Source organism: Prorops nasuta, unplaced genomic scaffold (assembly GCF_024137725.1).
Source record: "Prorops nasuta isolate Cenicafe-Biocafe unplaced genomic scaffold, Cenicafe_Pnas_1.2 PNAS00002, whole genome shotgun sequence".
NCBI classification, from domain to species: domain Eukaryota; kingdom Metazoa; phylum Arthropoda; class Insecta; order Hymenoptera; family Bethylidae; genus Prorops; species Prorops nasuta.
Genome location: NW_027116799.1, coordinates 2,659,792 through 2,674,915, shown reverse-complemented (window position 1 = coordinate 2,674,915; position 15,124 = coordinate 2,659,792). Strand labels below are relative to the sequence as shown.

The 15,124-nt window shown below is 37.4% G+C and overlaps 1 protein-coding gene across 7 annotated transcripts in view; it reads right to left on the bottom strand.

The window, feature by feature from the left end:
* Positions 1-15,124, bottom strand: part of LOC136777300 (uncharacterized) — a 198,494-nt gene that overhangs the window by 147,858 nt on the left and 35,512 nt on the right. For 6 of the 7 annotated variants that reach the window (XM_066733468.1, XM_066733480.1, XM_066733487.1 and 3 more), the window contains exon 2: positions 8,146-8,328. In XM_066733468.1, the coding sequence (XP_066589565.1) occupies positions 8,146-8,328 (183 nt within the window). Of the gene's footprint in view, positions 1-8,145; positions 8,329-13,900; positions 14,113-15,124 lie in introns of those variants that run through there. The other variant, XM_066733485.1, reaches the window with a different exon arrangement.

The following is a 15,124-nucleotide window of genomic DNA, read 5'->3' as shown; positions in this document are numbered from 1 at the left end:
CTCATATTTCAACTGCAAACATTCAAACCTTATGGTCCTAAAAATTAGTAATAGCTCACTCTAACGGATATTAATGAAGTGTATTTCACCCAATTAACATAAATTTAGCATAGAAATCTAAGGGATGATTTTTAAGGCTTCAGTAGAATAATGCGTCATTAAAAGATTTATCGCGAATCTTTGGCACAATTTTCACAGGGTATTAATGTCAGTCATAAATATCTGGAAGGTATTCGGAAGTCATAGATAAGGAGTAAAAGAAGCTTTGCGATAAAAGTTGAAAAGGGAGGGGGTATTTTGTGGATAAGTTGGGTGGAGAAGGGTTGTTCGGGAGGGTAAGGAAGATCCGGTGGGATAGGAGTGTGGTGGTTGAAGGTGTGCTGAAGGAAGAAGTAACGAGGGAGGGAAGGAGGGAGAAAGAGAGAGAGATATATATACTAAAAGCATAGAAATACATGGAAAGAGAAGGAAAGAAAGAGAGACAGAGATGCTCTTAACGGTAGAGGGTGAGATAGCCGATAGCGAGGGGGTGGTCGCCAGTAAGAGGAAGTAACGCCCCAAGAACACGATGTATGGCCTGGACTTAAGTTATTTATAGACTCGAGACAACCCCATCCTTGCAGACCATCCGTTCGCCACCAACCACCCCCCTTCAACCCTCGCGAATCTTGCTTCGCAAATATCAAATCCACTACCTTCTAGCCTGTCTAGCAAAATTTTCAACCCCCTCGAAAATGTTTTAAAATTGTTTTCTATTTTATCGTAGAATCATCTCTGTGAAATGGATTTGTTTTTTGGTTTGTTTTACAAAGCTTGAATCACGGAAACAAGTATCAGTGCCAAAGCTTATCGAGGAAAATTGTTGGTGAAATCGAATGAATGCAGTAGTAGGATTGCCAGTCGCGAATGCTAAGTTCCAATAGGCATGTAGGAGCACTAATCATGCACGAGCACGTTCTTCCGGTTTTCTAGACCAATCCAGGTTTGACCTGACCATTAAATAGGGTTGCAATACTAACGATAAGATTCAATTATCCGACTAGTGCAAACGCTGTTTCCTTCTTCTTCTCCAGTTCCCGTGCCAGTTTGCTAAAATAGTAACGGGTGAAGTTTCGAGATTGAGCTAGAATCGGAATTTCCACTTGAGAAAATTTTCACTAAAAGTCTTTTTTTTTGGATTCGATGAGGTAAGGGAAAAAGAGAGTGTGTGGGGTGAACGCGAGGGAGGGAGGGAGAGTAACTGAGTAAGAGAGAGAGAGAGAGAGAGAGAGAGAGAGAGAGAGAGAGAGAGAGAGAGAGAGAGTGAGTCTATGTGAAATTTCACTGTATGGAGAATTCTTTATTAAACTGTAAAAATAACAGGGTTTGCATTTATCTACTTTTTGCTTCGGGCTTTTCTTGCACCTTTCTTTTCAGACCTGTAATGTTATTTCACATCCTTTTTCTACGTTTTGCATTTCCGCCTCTTACCATCCAACCCTCGAGTCCCGTATCGATTGAGAGCAGAGGCGCCAACCGTTACGCCGAGCCAGGGTACAAAAATCGCGATACTTCCAATGAAACATTGTCCTTATCGGAAAATTAAGTCGGGCATTTGCCATGATAAAAAGGACCAATTAAAGCGTTCATTTATGAAGGCTCAGTTTTAATAGTAACCGACTAATTATTATAATTAAATCAAAACTGCAAAACTTTTCATGACTTAGAATCTCATTATTTCCTACCTATTGTCAATCCATCGAGGAATAACTAGTTAAAATCTCATTATTTATCTTACGTATAACTAAAAGCAACTGTTATTAAGCAACAAAGCTATGAAACTTTTTCAATAACGAGATTTACTGTTTAAAATAGCATACCTGACTAAAACAATAATTTTTCATAATAAAATTTAAGAAATTCTCCGATAATTATCTTTCGTAAATCCTTTTCAATTTAACGTTTGTACAACTTAACACTTTCTACCCTCATTCTTAGTTATCATAGTTTTCATTATTTCTTAGATTATCGTTAAGTTTCACTGCGTAACAAAAGTTTCAACTTTGCGACTTAATTTTTTTCTCCCATCGAGGCTTTCTCCTGTAAAATCTTACAGCTATATAAGATTCTCTATCCAACTTTCTATCGGCCGAAAGTCCCGCAAGGAAAACTATAATAAAGCATTTTATACCTCATTCGATAAACGTTTCTCAAATCTGTGCAGCAAATTGACTATTTCTCGATAAAAGTTACCCTGCGATATAAAATGATTATTAAACGATAAAGGGAAGCTGTTCAACTCGGTATTAGGAGAATCACCGTGAAAACATAATGGAATATTAAAAAAAGTGAGTTTAGCCTGAGATATAATGCTAATGCAGCAATGCTTTGAATATACTAAAATGCATATAGAAGTCGAGCAAAAAATTTGCCATTTGCAAGATGTTGAAAAGCTTTATGTGAGGTAGAGTAGTACCGGAAGTGGCCACTTTTTGGTGGCTGGTGAATTTCGGAAGTCCCGGAAACATTTGCATGGGGAGGGTGCAAAGGGAGAAAAAAGAAACGGAAGAAAGTATGCGACGACAGAAGGTGTACGAAGTGCGATGAATCTCGGTAAATCTGGCGCCATAAAACGCTCAAGATCTCTGCCAGCGTACTTTTCTCTGCTTTCAGGCGAAAAACCAAGCTCGTCCGGTGTGTACCAGTCGTAAGTTTATCGGCGAACCATTCCGTGCACTATTGCGCTACGTTACATTTAATTCCTTGCCAGTCCTCTCCTTCTTCATCTCCTTTGCGTCCTCATAACCACTATTTTAGTTTTGGAATACGTATAGCACATAAGCTGCATTAAAAATATTCCTAACGATCCTTCATCTTTCCCACTGTTTCTTGATTCAACAATGAATATTAATTAATTAATAATTATAATTAATTTCTATTATATCTCAGGAAGAAAGAGATGCCTTTATTTGAAAAATGTTTATAAAGAGAGGTGGCTATAATTATAAGAAAAATCAGCATAGAAATCGCGTGACTCAAGTGGGTGGAGGATTGGCTAACGAGCAAAGGGAAGGTGCCGAATGTTTATTCATTTAACAAGCAGCCGTCAAGTAGTTAGAACCGTTCTTGAGAGACCCTACAGAATAGCTACAAACGCTCCAAGCTGCGCCTCACTTCAGATCTCTGACCCTCTCGCTTTTCCCGTTGATTTTTTAACTTTCCCACCTTTTCTCGTGCACTGGCATATCTATGCCTTCCCACACACACACACAACGAATCCACACAAACATGCCTAGAGCTGGAAATACGTTAGTTTTCCGTGCTCCCTTGTTCTTTTCTCCACAGCTGAGTGATAACGCGTGATCAACGTCCTCGTTATCAGTCACACCCCCATTTACCCCTATCCTGATCCTTTCGCCCTTTCAGTCACGATTTGCCTTTTCTCATTTTACTTCCACCTCCATGTAAAGAGAATAAATACCATCAAAACTTTGCTGCAAACTTCACCTTACGATTCCATCCAGAAACACCCTCGTTACCACCCTCTCAGTTTTGATTAACTTTGCTAACAAAAATCTCCTTTGAGGACGTACTTAATTAACAGAGTAATTTTTATCAAAATTTCTATATATTACTACAATTTTCACATCCATCCATTTACGCTTTAAATATTTATACCGTACGACCTGCGCGATATCAAGGCAAATTTTGCAGAAGTGTAATTTATTCCAAAAGAATTATTGCCACATGCAAATAAACACTGAGATATTCCATCAAAGCTTTCTCTCGAGGGGAGAGAAATAATTAAGAATTAAGGTTAAAACTCTTACATATTGTACACTAAATATATATACATAATACACTGTACAAAAAAAAAGAGTCCTAAGAGCTTTACGATTACGAATAGTTAAACGCTACAGCCATTAATTTTCCTCTCATTCCTTCTTCAATTTTGTTTATCTGACTTTGCCACCTCATTTGTGTTTCAATTTCCGCTATTCTGTTTTGCACGGTGCCTTTCACGTATCCGCGGTTCTATTCTTATCCAAGCCAGGCCACCTTGCCAGCCGAGAGTCTCGTTCTCCGGCTATTCATCGTGTCGGGGTAAATGAGAGAAAAGCCATGAGAAGGAGGGGGTGGAGAGGGGAGGATCGGAGCCAACGTTGAGCCAAAAGGAGGGGTAGAAAAATGGTCGTGACGAAATTACCGTGAGCCGGAGACGCTTCGTCACTTCCCGTGGATTAAACGTTACCAATTCGACCCCTTTTCCGCTTACCTCGTCGCTTTTCCACCCCCTAAAACTTCCCTTACCCCCTCTCATTCCCCCCTCTCCCCTTCTCATCCCTTTACAGCCAACATTTCTTACCCCCACCCCTCCTAACTCTCCACCTCCTCCACTTCCTTTCTCCCTTTCCCATTCCACGTAGAGATAGACCTGATGGGAATTCGCCGTGACTATCGGGAACCCCCGCTTCTTTTTCTTCTCGTTTCCTCCGCTAATGCAACCCGAGCTGGCCAAGGAAGTTCCTAGCGTGCGCGAAATTGAACGCCGCGCTAGAAGAAACGCGAGACGCGCAAAGCCCGCCAACTAACTCCTCCCTCATTCTACTCGGGAGAAAATTCCTTACAACTCTTATCTCTTGTTTACACTGTTAAATTTTTATGTATCTCCGCGTCTGCAATCGTAAGATAATACTCGCTCTATCTCTTTTCCACTTATCTCTGTCTGTCCTTTTCCATCCTCACTCTACTGCTTCTCCTACTGCTCCAATTTACAATAACTTTGCTCTCTGTCCCCGAAGCATATTTCACCAAAATTGTTACGCTTCTCGAAATTGAGAAAGCGAAGCTCGATATTAGAAATTTTCTCTTAACGAATAACCGAGATAATAGTTCCATTTATTTGTGTCAAAGTAACAAACATTTCAACGCGTATATGCAGGCATTTTTCACGATATTCAAAGATATACCAATTTAAAGTTTGTAATGAGAAATATATAAGATAGCAATAAGGGGGAGGGGAAATTACTCATTTTCAAGCGAAACAATTTTAAAGCGAAGCTAAAAAGTACTGGCATAATCTTAATCCGATGATAATGTATATGCGTTTTCTTAATTTAGTCTCTACCGGAAGTGTGAATATCCTGAGGCGTCGAGACTTGCGATGACTAACGGAAGTGGGCACTGGGTGACCCGACCCGCTTATATCTGTCTCTGATATTATCGATCCTTCTACTTAGCTAGAGAATTATCGATAAATTACATTGATAATGTACTTGAGTTCCCACAAATATCGAAAAACCGAAATATCGGTCTAACCAGAAGTAAGTCTTCTCTGGTTATTTACTGACGTCACTCGCTACGATGGAACGCATATTTTGGTAAATATATGTAACTATGCTCTAGTGAATTTTTATCGTCTTAGTGCAGACGAATCAGCTTTGATTGTTTTTATTACAAGATAGTAAAATTTCATTATGCTTATCAACTGTAAAATAAGATATTGCATTTTTCCACTTGACGACTGGATGATTGAGCACTCGGAATGAAAATATCGATCGAATACTTGCTCGAGTTATTGGAAAGCACGGTATTCTCTCTTCAACAGTTGTTTCATACGTGACTGGATGAAAAATACAGAAATCAAGAAAGTTGGATATTTTGTTATCAGTTGTTACATTGATTGACAGGTCGGATAACGAGAAATATCGAGGAAACAACGGATACAAGCTTTTAGTAATAAACTAGTGCCTTTGTGGAGATTGTAATAAAGAGTATAAAGATCCGAATGTACATTTACAAACTTGGACCAAACTCAGCTGTTTATTGCTCAGTGACTATATGTACCTATAAATATACCAAATTTATATGTAATCGTTGTTTTAAGTGAACAACGATTTACTTCTAAAAATATTTGGTATCAGGAATAAACTTGATATATTTTTTCGAATGTCACTTTTATTCTTGAATAAGAATTATGAATATTATAATACTGTCGAACTAATAAAATCGTTTGTACAAGTAAAATATTCAGATCCAGTGAAAACAAAAAACTCAACTCAGATATAAAAAGAGACATGGTATATTGGTTTAAGGTAAAATATTTCAGACTATGTCGACTGCTTTTATAAATTTTCGCCAGAATTTTTCAAGCGGCTTAAACTTAGAAGAATACAACCGAGTGACTTTCGTGAAAATACAGAAGAGCTCGGGGAAAATACGTACATGTGGTCAAAGAGACAAAGTAATACTTTATGTTAAACTTAAATAATTCGACTGGTACGATAAAAGCAGTATTCATTTGCAGCACCCCATTCTTAGTACTCTAATTACGTAACTAATGGAAAAGGAACTTAATAAAAATATTGGCAGTATCAAAAAGCTAGGTTAACGAATTGTGCACTTTTACCACACCTGAATTAACAATAACGACACGAGAAAACTGTAAAAATTATTTATCATTCGAATAAGGGCATCTAATCTTTCTCGTGCAATTTAATTTATTTCAAGTTAAAAAATTAAACTGAACTTCCAAAATTAGAAATATTATTCATGACGGTCAAATGGAAGATTTTTAATCACTGTAAACAGAATGGACCAAGGAGTCTTATATATTTTCACCCTCAGTGTGTTCTTTAATCGATATGATCGATCAAGTTTCATCTCAATGGGAATCTGTAGCTGAATTGGGGAAAGGGAAAGAGAATAACGAAACGATTAACGGACTCCCGAAGGGATTTGATCGGACTCACTCGCATCGACTCCATCGAGAGTGAGCGAAATAGCTGTCCACTGCCATCCAGCTGATTATTTAAATAGCTTTCACCAAGAAGAGATGAAAAAAGAGAGCGATGGAGGGGGAGAGAAAGAGAGAAATATAAAAAGTCCCGGAAAACTTCATCGTCTTTATCACGAGAACCGGAACGAAATTGGCCAGACGATTTACTTACTTCAACTTCATTGTTGAAATTAGAGGTTTTACGTAAAGTGGAAATATTCGCTAAGCGCACAGCCTAAGGATTATTTGAATAATTCCAAATTGATAAATTTACATTTTTCTCGTTTTAACGGAATGAGAAATGGAGGGATGCGAATGAAATATGAAAATATATTTGTAATTTTGAAGGAGTCGTTAATTTTCAGAACTTGGTAGTTTTTAGTAGTTTGTCGAAACGATCCATTTAATCGTTAAACGCGTTTCGGTGGTGAGGTGATGCAACAGCCAAACGAACCAGCTACGGAAACAACCCTCCAAAGCCACTTGAAAGCAGAGAGACCTTTAATCGCGCTTTGCTTCTGTGTCTATCTTCAACTAGAGGGCCACTCGTTATTCCCTATCCTCCTTTTTCTTTCCACTCGTTAATCTTTTTCCTTCTTCCTTAAACCCACCCCATTTTTATTGCTACACCAATACTTAATATCGATTTAAAAAAACAAATTGCAGCTACCTGCTGATAAATTACCATATAGTCTTATTATTAATTTCGTAGTCGAATTCAGTTGTAGAAATTATATATATTGTCCATCGAAAATGTTACAACGAGGAATTTTAAAGTTTTCTAAACTCTTTTGAGACAATATTAAGCATTCACAAAGGTTCTAATCTGGTTCCTGTAACTGTGAGCTGAAAATTGTTGGCTGACTTTTAGCTCCACGGTCGAAATACCTAGCTGATGGTTTTCATGCTGCTACTTTATGCTGGCTTTCAGTTTTCACAGCAATAATCTCTCCTAGCCACGTTTCAACCGCCAAAAGGATGAGCTTATCGCGAAATAAAAGCCTCCATCAGCTTTCAGTGTTTCCCGATATTTCTCGTGGCGTGAAAATTAATAATCGTTTCAGGAAAATAGCACGAAACATTAAGTTCCTCGACTTCCAAACGAGCTTTCACTCTGTAGATAAACCTTTGAAATTTTACTTCTTTTCAGAATCTCAATGAAAACTGAACGATTCTAAATCGAAGGAAATGAATCAAACGATTCTTGGATTAAAAAATTCACACAGAAATGCATTTATTGTAAACTTTCATTGTTGTCTGAATTAATGAATCAACAAAAATGGAAAAATATTTAATTGATTCATAAACCTACCAATACAGTCTCAACAGGATATAATTTCGTGGACAAATTTGATGAAAAAGCAAAATAATTTTTTCCTTTGACTTACCTCGAATGCAGAGCACAGGCGCGCTGCACGTTGGGGTAGTTATTTTGAGGGGGTGGAGTACGGTAAGTTGGAGATGGTGGTGGTTCATGTCGATGGGTGTAATGGTGGTAGTGATGATTGTGCGGTTGATTTTGGGAGCCTCGCAGACTTCCGGGCAGGTGGGGACGTGGCGTCGATTGCTCGCTGCAAGAAAAATTCAAATTTCAAAAATTTGTTAGAAATAACGCGAAGTCTCTTCCGAAGCAAAAGACAACTCGCACCACCTATTTTCTACCTATCCGCCGTCGCACTGGCAGAAATCTGCCTTTGCCTCTCCCTCGGTTATCCACCGAAGGTAAAGAAGCGTCCTGCTCAATGCAACTAAATTGCAACCACTAACTGTTAAACCGGAAAACGGTAACCGGAAGATGCGTTTAGCATCCGCAGTAACGCTCGTTTCCTGATATTTTCATGGACGATAAACCCTTATCGTTATTTCAACTCTTTCTGATAACAGAAACAAGTTCTTGCCCAACTTCACTTATCAGAACACGATTACCAGTTCAGTTTTTCACTCACTTTCTCCCAAACTACATATCCTTATCGTCTTATTTACAATTGATGTGTGACTGGAAGATACAGATAATTTGTCAGAGATAAAAAGTTTGAAGTCTCCGAAAACTGGTAAACAGTCACCTTAATAAATATATAAGCAATTAATAATATAGTATAAAACATTAATTAGATGGGAATAGCTGTAAAAATAACTAGATGATTATAATTTAAACTAGTAATAAATTAATTAACTCGAGTGATAAATAAAGAAGCAATTTAATGATAAAAATTGAGGTTCGGTGTCATTAGGGAGTCGACTCACGTGTGCTGAGGAAGGAGCAGGATTTGTCGTAAAGAGATCAAAGGAAAAAGATGAATAGCAGCAGTAATTAAGGTTACACGCTCGATAGATATGAAAACTTGAAGTACGAGTTTGTCAAGAATTCATTAGATGGTAAAAAATCAAGCTTGGCGGTGGCAGGATTTACGTTTCTTTATTATTGGCCAGAATACGGCAGGACGTTTCTCGAATGTCCCGTGTACATATACACTTCCAACTTTTACCCCAGGGCTTTTCTAGCATTCCTCACCGTTTTTGCCCGATCAAACTTGACTTAGCACCTGCCGCTGTAATTACGTGTAAAAGAACTTACAATACTTCCGGTCACGAGGACCATCGCACCTGGAGTCTTCCACATACACGATTTCCCACCGTCCCCGCTTTGGAACGCATACATCACTATGGTCAAACTCGTAAAACTATTTTCTAACAACGAAATAATCTCGAGCATCGAATAACGAGGTTTAAAAGAATTGTTAAAAACTTTAAAAATTATTCTTCGTTAGAATTAAAAGTTTTTATTATTGTTCGAAAAGCGATTCGAAAATTATTAAATTTATTTGAACAACAAAAAACGCGAGTAGAGTAAAAATTATATAAGCATGAATGTTTAAATTGCACGACAACGGTGAAGTTTATCAACGCAAAAATCTGAGACCGGAAGTGTCGAAAGGACTCGTTGAAGACTCGTGCACAACGACTTCATTATTGTTCACTGAAAGGAACTGTGCGTGCCAAATAAAAAAAGTCACATTATTACTTTACATAATCAAACAATGACATCTTACTCCTTTTTTCGCAACGAATAAACTTTCCAAACGAGAGTTATGATGTAATATCTCAAAAGCTAACCGGAAGTTGTCTTTGAAAAATAAAAGTTGAGCGAAAAATCAATTTGACCAGAAATTGATCAATTATTATATTTTTCAATTGCAGTGAGAGAGGAGAAGAGAACGAGAAAACTTTATGGGCTCTGTGATCGTTTATATGAATCAAAGATTGGAAAGAACTTTGTTCTCACGTGTGCCGAAACAATACGGATATCGTCACGGTGTTCTGGTATATAGATATTAGTGCAAGTCCGGATATACTATACACACATGCCTGTATATATAGATTGATCGCGTGATCCCGTCAGACAGGAAGTAATCCTGAGGATATTCAATCGGGATAGCAAAATCGTCCAAACGTTATCCTTTTCAGATCTCTTTTTCATTCGTAATTTCTATAAATATGCAATCCAGTCATATCAACGTGACAATTTTTCTCATGAATTATTGAAAAAACATTTTATCCATCATGAATAAAAAATCTCCAACTGACATTTCGTCCCATAACGATTAAATGGCCTTAAGCATTAATAGCCAGTAAATTATTTTGTGGCTCGTTCACCTCTCACAATATTTTTATCAAATATGCTTTTCTATTATCAAAATAACTATACGTGAATACCCCCAATATATATATATATATATCATACAAAAGTACACAAGGCTAAATAATCTCGAAGCAAATGCAGCTGAACAAGTAAGGTTTTTCCAAGGTTCATGTTTACCCTGATATTCAGAATTTTTATGATCATCGTTCCGTTGCAAAGTGGGACAATAAAAATCCATGAATAATCGACAAGAATTTAAAGTAGAATTTCGCAGATTAATGCATCCTATTACGTTACACAATTATTCTACGAGAACTTTTAGCATCTGAATCAATAAATTACCAGAAAAATCCGAAAAACTTCTTTCTGACAGATTTGTATAGCTGTGTTTTACAAATAGGTAGCAAGAGAAATTACTTTCAATTTGAACGAATGAATTAATCCAATTATAGATAAACACGTTGCTCTTCAGGATTCACTGATGTTAAAAATGTCTGTGTTCTTGAACGAGTAAAAAGGGTATGATTTAATAGCGTAGAATAAAGTAATTGAACGAATGAATCACACAAGGATCTAACAATGTCATTAGAGTAGAAATTCTTTGGATGGATTTATGCGTTTATAAGGCTAAAGGTAGATACGATCTACTCTCGTAGCAAGTATAATCTTGTCGTCGGTGTTTATTCGAATCGTAACTAACAGTTCACGCGAGTGCAAGGCGAAGGAGTGAACATTTTAATGCTGGCGAACAAAGGCGAGCACGACTTATGATACCAATAGCCATGGGACAGTTAACTGCTCGAGCAAAATTAACATAGCATAACTAATACAAGCCTTACCAACACTTCAACTATTTCCTATTTATTGCCAAGTCAATAAAATATTAATGAGCAGTTGCTCTTGGTCCAAGAATTATAAGAAATATGCAATGTTTTCTGTTGAATCACTGTAAAACAAACCGATTAGTATACGAATATTTGCATTTAAAAGTATTCTTTAATTTTCTTGCCTTTCTCTCGAGCTAAAATTCTCGCTCCACTATATATAAATAAAATCATATCCCAAATGACCATTCTTTCTCGTTGGTCAATTATTACGAGGTAGGCTCCATTGCATTTTTACTCGTATCTGCACTTTCAGCATAAATAAGTTCATTGGTCGAGGCTTGAAAAGATAAAAAAAGTGGTGTGACTGACATCGATATGCATGTGACAAAACACCTACAATTGGTAGCAACGAGGGCAATGGTGCAGCTAAGATTATCTTTTGGGCGGGGATCACTCCAGTCACTGACCCTCTACTAATGCCAACGAACTTTTACTGGAAATTTTCTATTTGACCCACAACCCCCTAGTGATATTACATTTCCACAAAACACTTTCTTTAATTACCACCCTCAGTGGTTTCAATTAGTCCTTCTATAACTATTCTAATAAATGCGAAACGAGATTACACAGTATCTTGTTGGACCCTGTACTATATAGGTGATGCTTATCTTTATTTTTTGCATATTATTAGAAATATTATTTTACATCTCGAATCAGACTACAATCACTTTAAAATAATCTTTTTATTATTATCAAGTTGTTCTTGTTACGAAAAATTAATAACAGTTGAACTACCTAACACGCGATATGTAGATACATTATTGGGGAAATTCTGTAAATATTGTAATGGAGTCTTATAATAAAGGCGATAACAGTGACGTGGAAGGACGCGTGAAGGCAATAAAGTTCTAGTTCCGTAATATCTTATGACGAAAATTTGACATTTTGTACGTAAAGGAAGCTGGAATTATTTTTAGCTCAACGTTGCAGGATCCAAAGCTCGTAAGTTGATATTTAACGTGCCATATTCGAACTAGGAAATGTTTTCAAGAGTTGCAGGATTAGTCATCAAAGTCAAATATGATTAATTCACACCCAATGCTGATTGTAGACCGTTGCAGACTATCCATCCCGCTGAATGGGCTATTATGCTACAGTATAATATTAACTACGTGAGTCAAGACTGATAATTATTGTCATTCCAAAAATGAGCACATCTTTCTCAAAAGTTATCAATAATTTTTCAAAAAATTTTTCATTCTATATATTACTACCCAAACTTAAATGTTAAATTGTAGGAAAATAAAAGTGATTAATACCATTTAAAAATTGTTTAAAACCTCATCTTAATCATTGCTTCCTACTTTGATATTTCAGTTTATAGTGTGTCTTAATTAAACAAGAGAGCATGAAATATCTAATAATAGTTTATCAAGAGTTTTCAGATATCCAACGAATAAGAGCAAAGCAAGAAATATTTGCAAGAAAAAAATACATCGTAGAAGCAAAGCACGATGGAATACCAGAATAATTTTAAGCATTCCAGACGAGTGAGTGTGGTTAGGGCAAACATAGCGAGAGGACAATTTATCTTAGACTTAAAACCGGTCAATTCTTAGCGTTCACGGTGCGCGTTGAAAGTGCACGAGCCGCTCCCTTGATTTTTGGAGCCGAAGATCCTGCCTCGCTCACTGTGAAGTTGTGGCTGCCCGCTAACGTAGAAACGCATAGAAACTCATAGAATCGCATCTCCGTTCCGCACTGTCACGCGTAACACTGCCGATTCTTACAATCTCAAACAAATCGCTTCAAAATCCACTTCCTCCTCCTCTCGCCTCTTTAGTTTCCTCCAACCCCTACTTATATACTCTTAACACTTTTACATCGCTTATTCTTTAACAAAAAAAATGTAATAGAGAATTAACGGAGCAAAACTTGAGAAATGCGAAATGTGTTCATTCTTTTGGAATAAATTTTAACGAATGGAACTTCAAAATAAATATTTACTCCGAAATATGATGAAAATATTAACAAATTAATTTAATGAAATTTTTATGGTAAAATAAAGATTGTATTAAGACATTTGCATCAACGCAAGGCAAACAAAGAAACAGTGGAAATATAAAAAAATTATTTAGTATGAATGGAATATTTGACCCTTGAAGGAGCAAAAAAACTAATTAAATTTTCAAGAAGACTTTTCTTGCGTATATGTGCAAGAAAAATGTGTGAATAAACAACATACGCTATTCTTCGTGGCAAAACTAGTAGGCATACGACAAATAGAAACTAAAAGTCCTGCGTTGATAAAAACTGCCATGAATCATCATTCCAAATATTCGTTGAAAAAACTGGTAAAAATAAAAAATGAAAACAAAGTGAAAATATGATTGACTTTATAAAATACAAATGGATTTGAACAGCTGGAAATCGAGGGGTGATGGACTGAATGAGAAAACGAAGATATCCTTTTCTAATTCGAGTTTAAAAATAACAAAGAACTAGATGGTCGACGGCTAATTTGGGAAAGTTGGGGTAAAAGTGTGAAGAGAAGAGTGAATATCGATTGAAGGGTGTCTGCTATTAATAAAGCGTTGAACTTGAGAGAAGTGAAGGAAGAAGAGTAAAAAATTGATTGGGGTTGCATTGGTTGCAAAAAAAGGGAATGCATCCTACCTAGGTAATAAGTTGTTACTTTTGAAGCTGACCATTTCCAGTAATGATCCTTCGACACTGAAAGCTACGCATGCACGCACGCATGCACGCACTCACTCACTTTGCACAGCCATTCGAAACACACCGAGCACCTTTATTATTCACCTCCATTGTATCACTGCACGCTTCCAGCACGTTCAAGGTCACTACAGGAAAAATCTAAAAACATGACGAAGACCACAACTCAGGACTTTCCTGCTGCGCGTTTTCGGATAGACTGGTGACTGTGAGAGTGGTGAAGCAGCCAGCCACACGCGCGAGTCCAGCAGCCTCCCCCACCAATTACACCCCCCTCCCTCCCTCCTCACTCCTGTCTCCCTTCCAACAACCCCCGTTACTTCCCTCTTCCTCCCTCTCAGAACCAACGAAGCCACTCACCTGCTGTACACCGGTTGATAATCATTATTCTCCATTTTTTACTCTACTTGTCCCAACTGACGACCCGGTACCACGATCAAGGTCACCGGAATGACGTAGTAAGCTTGATAGTCAATTAAAACGCGATCCATTTCAATCTCGATATAAGCTAATAATGTCTTATATATACTGCAATAAAAATATTCAAAAATACCCTGACTGTATATGTTTAATCAGATTCGACATATGTAGCAGCAATTAGAGTAATTAAAAATCCTCGGAAAGACTTGGAAAAGGAAAGAGAGAGGTAAATGTGTCTCCTGTGGGTAATTTAGAATATTTTATTTCAGAATAGAATTAATTGAAAATTACTGATTCTATTGAATAAATTATTTCGGCATTTAAGAATACTGTATATATTAAGAATAAGTTGAAATCACTGAATAGCTTATGGGATTAATATGTATTTTTGGTGCACATTTCTGGATAGACTGTTAGTCACGCGAGACTCGAGAGTCGTACTCCCCCCTCCAGGGAGTCTTTTCCCCTTCTCCTCCCCCGTTTCTTCTCTTTCGTATTCTAGCAACTTTCCTGAGTCCTGTGAGCAATACGACCTCTACGACCAGCCCAGCTCGACTCGGCTCAACTGTGTTCAACTGTAGCGTCACAGCATTCCGTCCACTACGAGCCAACAACTGACGTTCTTTTGTTGTCATCCTCGCGCCGTTTCCAATGACAACTAACCACGATCTGCCGTCTCTTGCCTGCTCTTCAAGTACCCTCCGCATGAACCACCAATTTACCCTTTGCGGACAGATACGTGCTGTT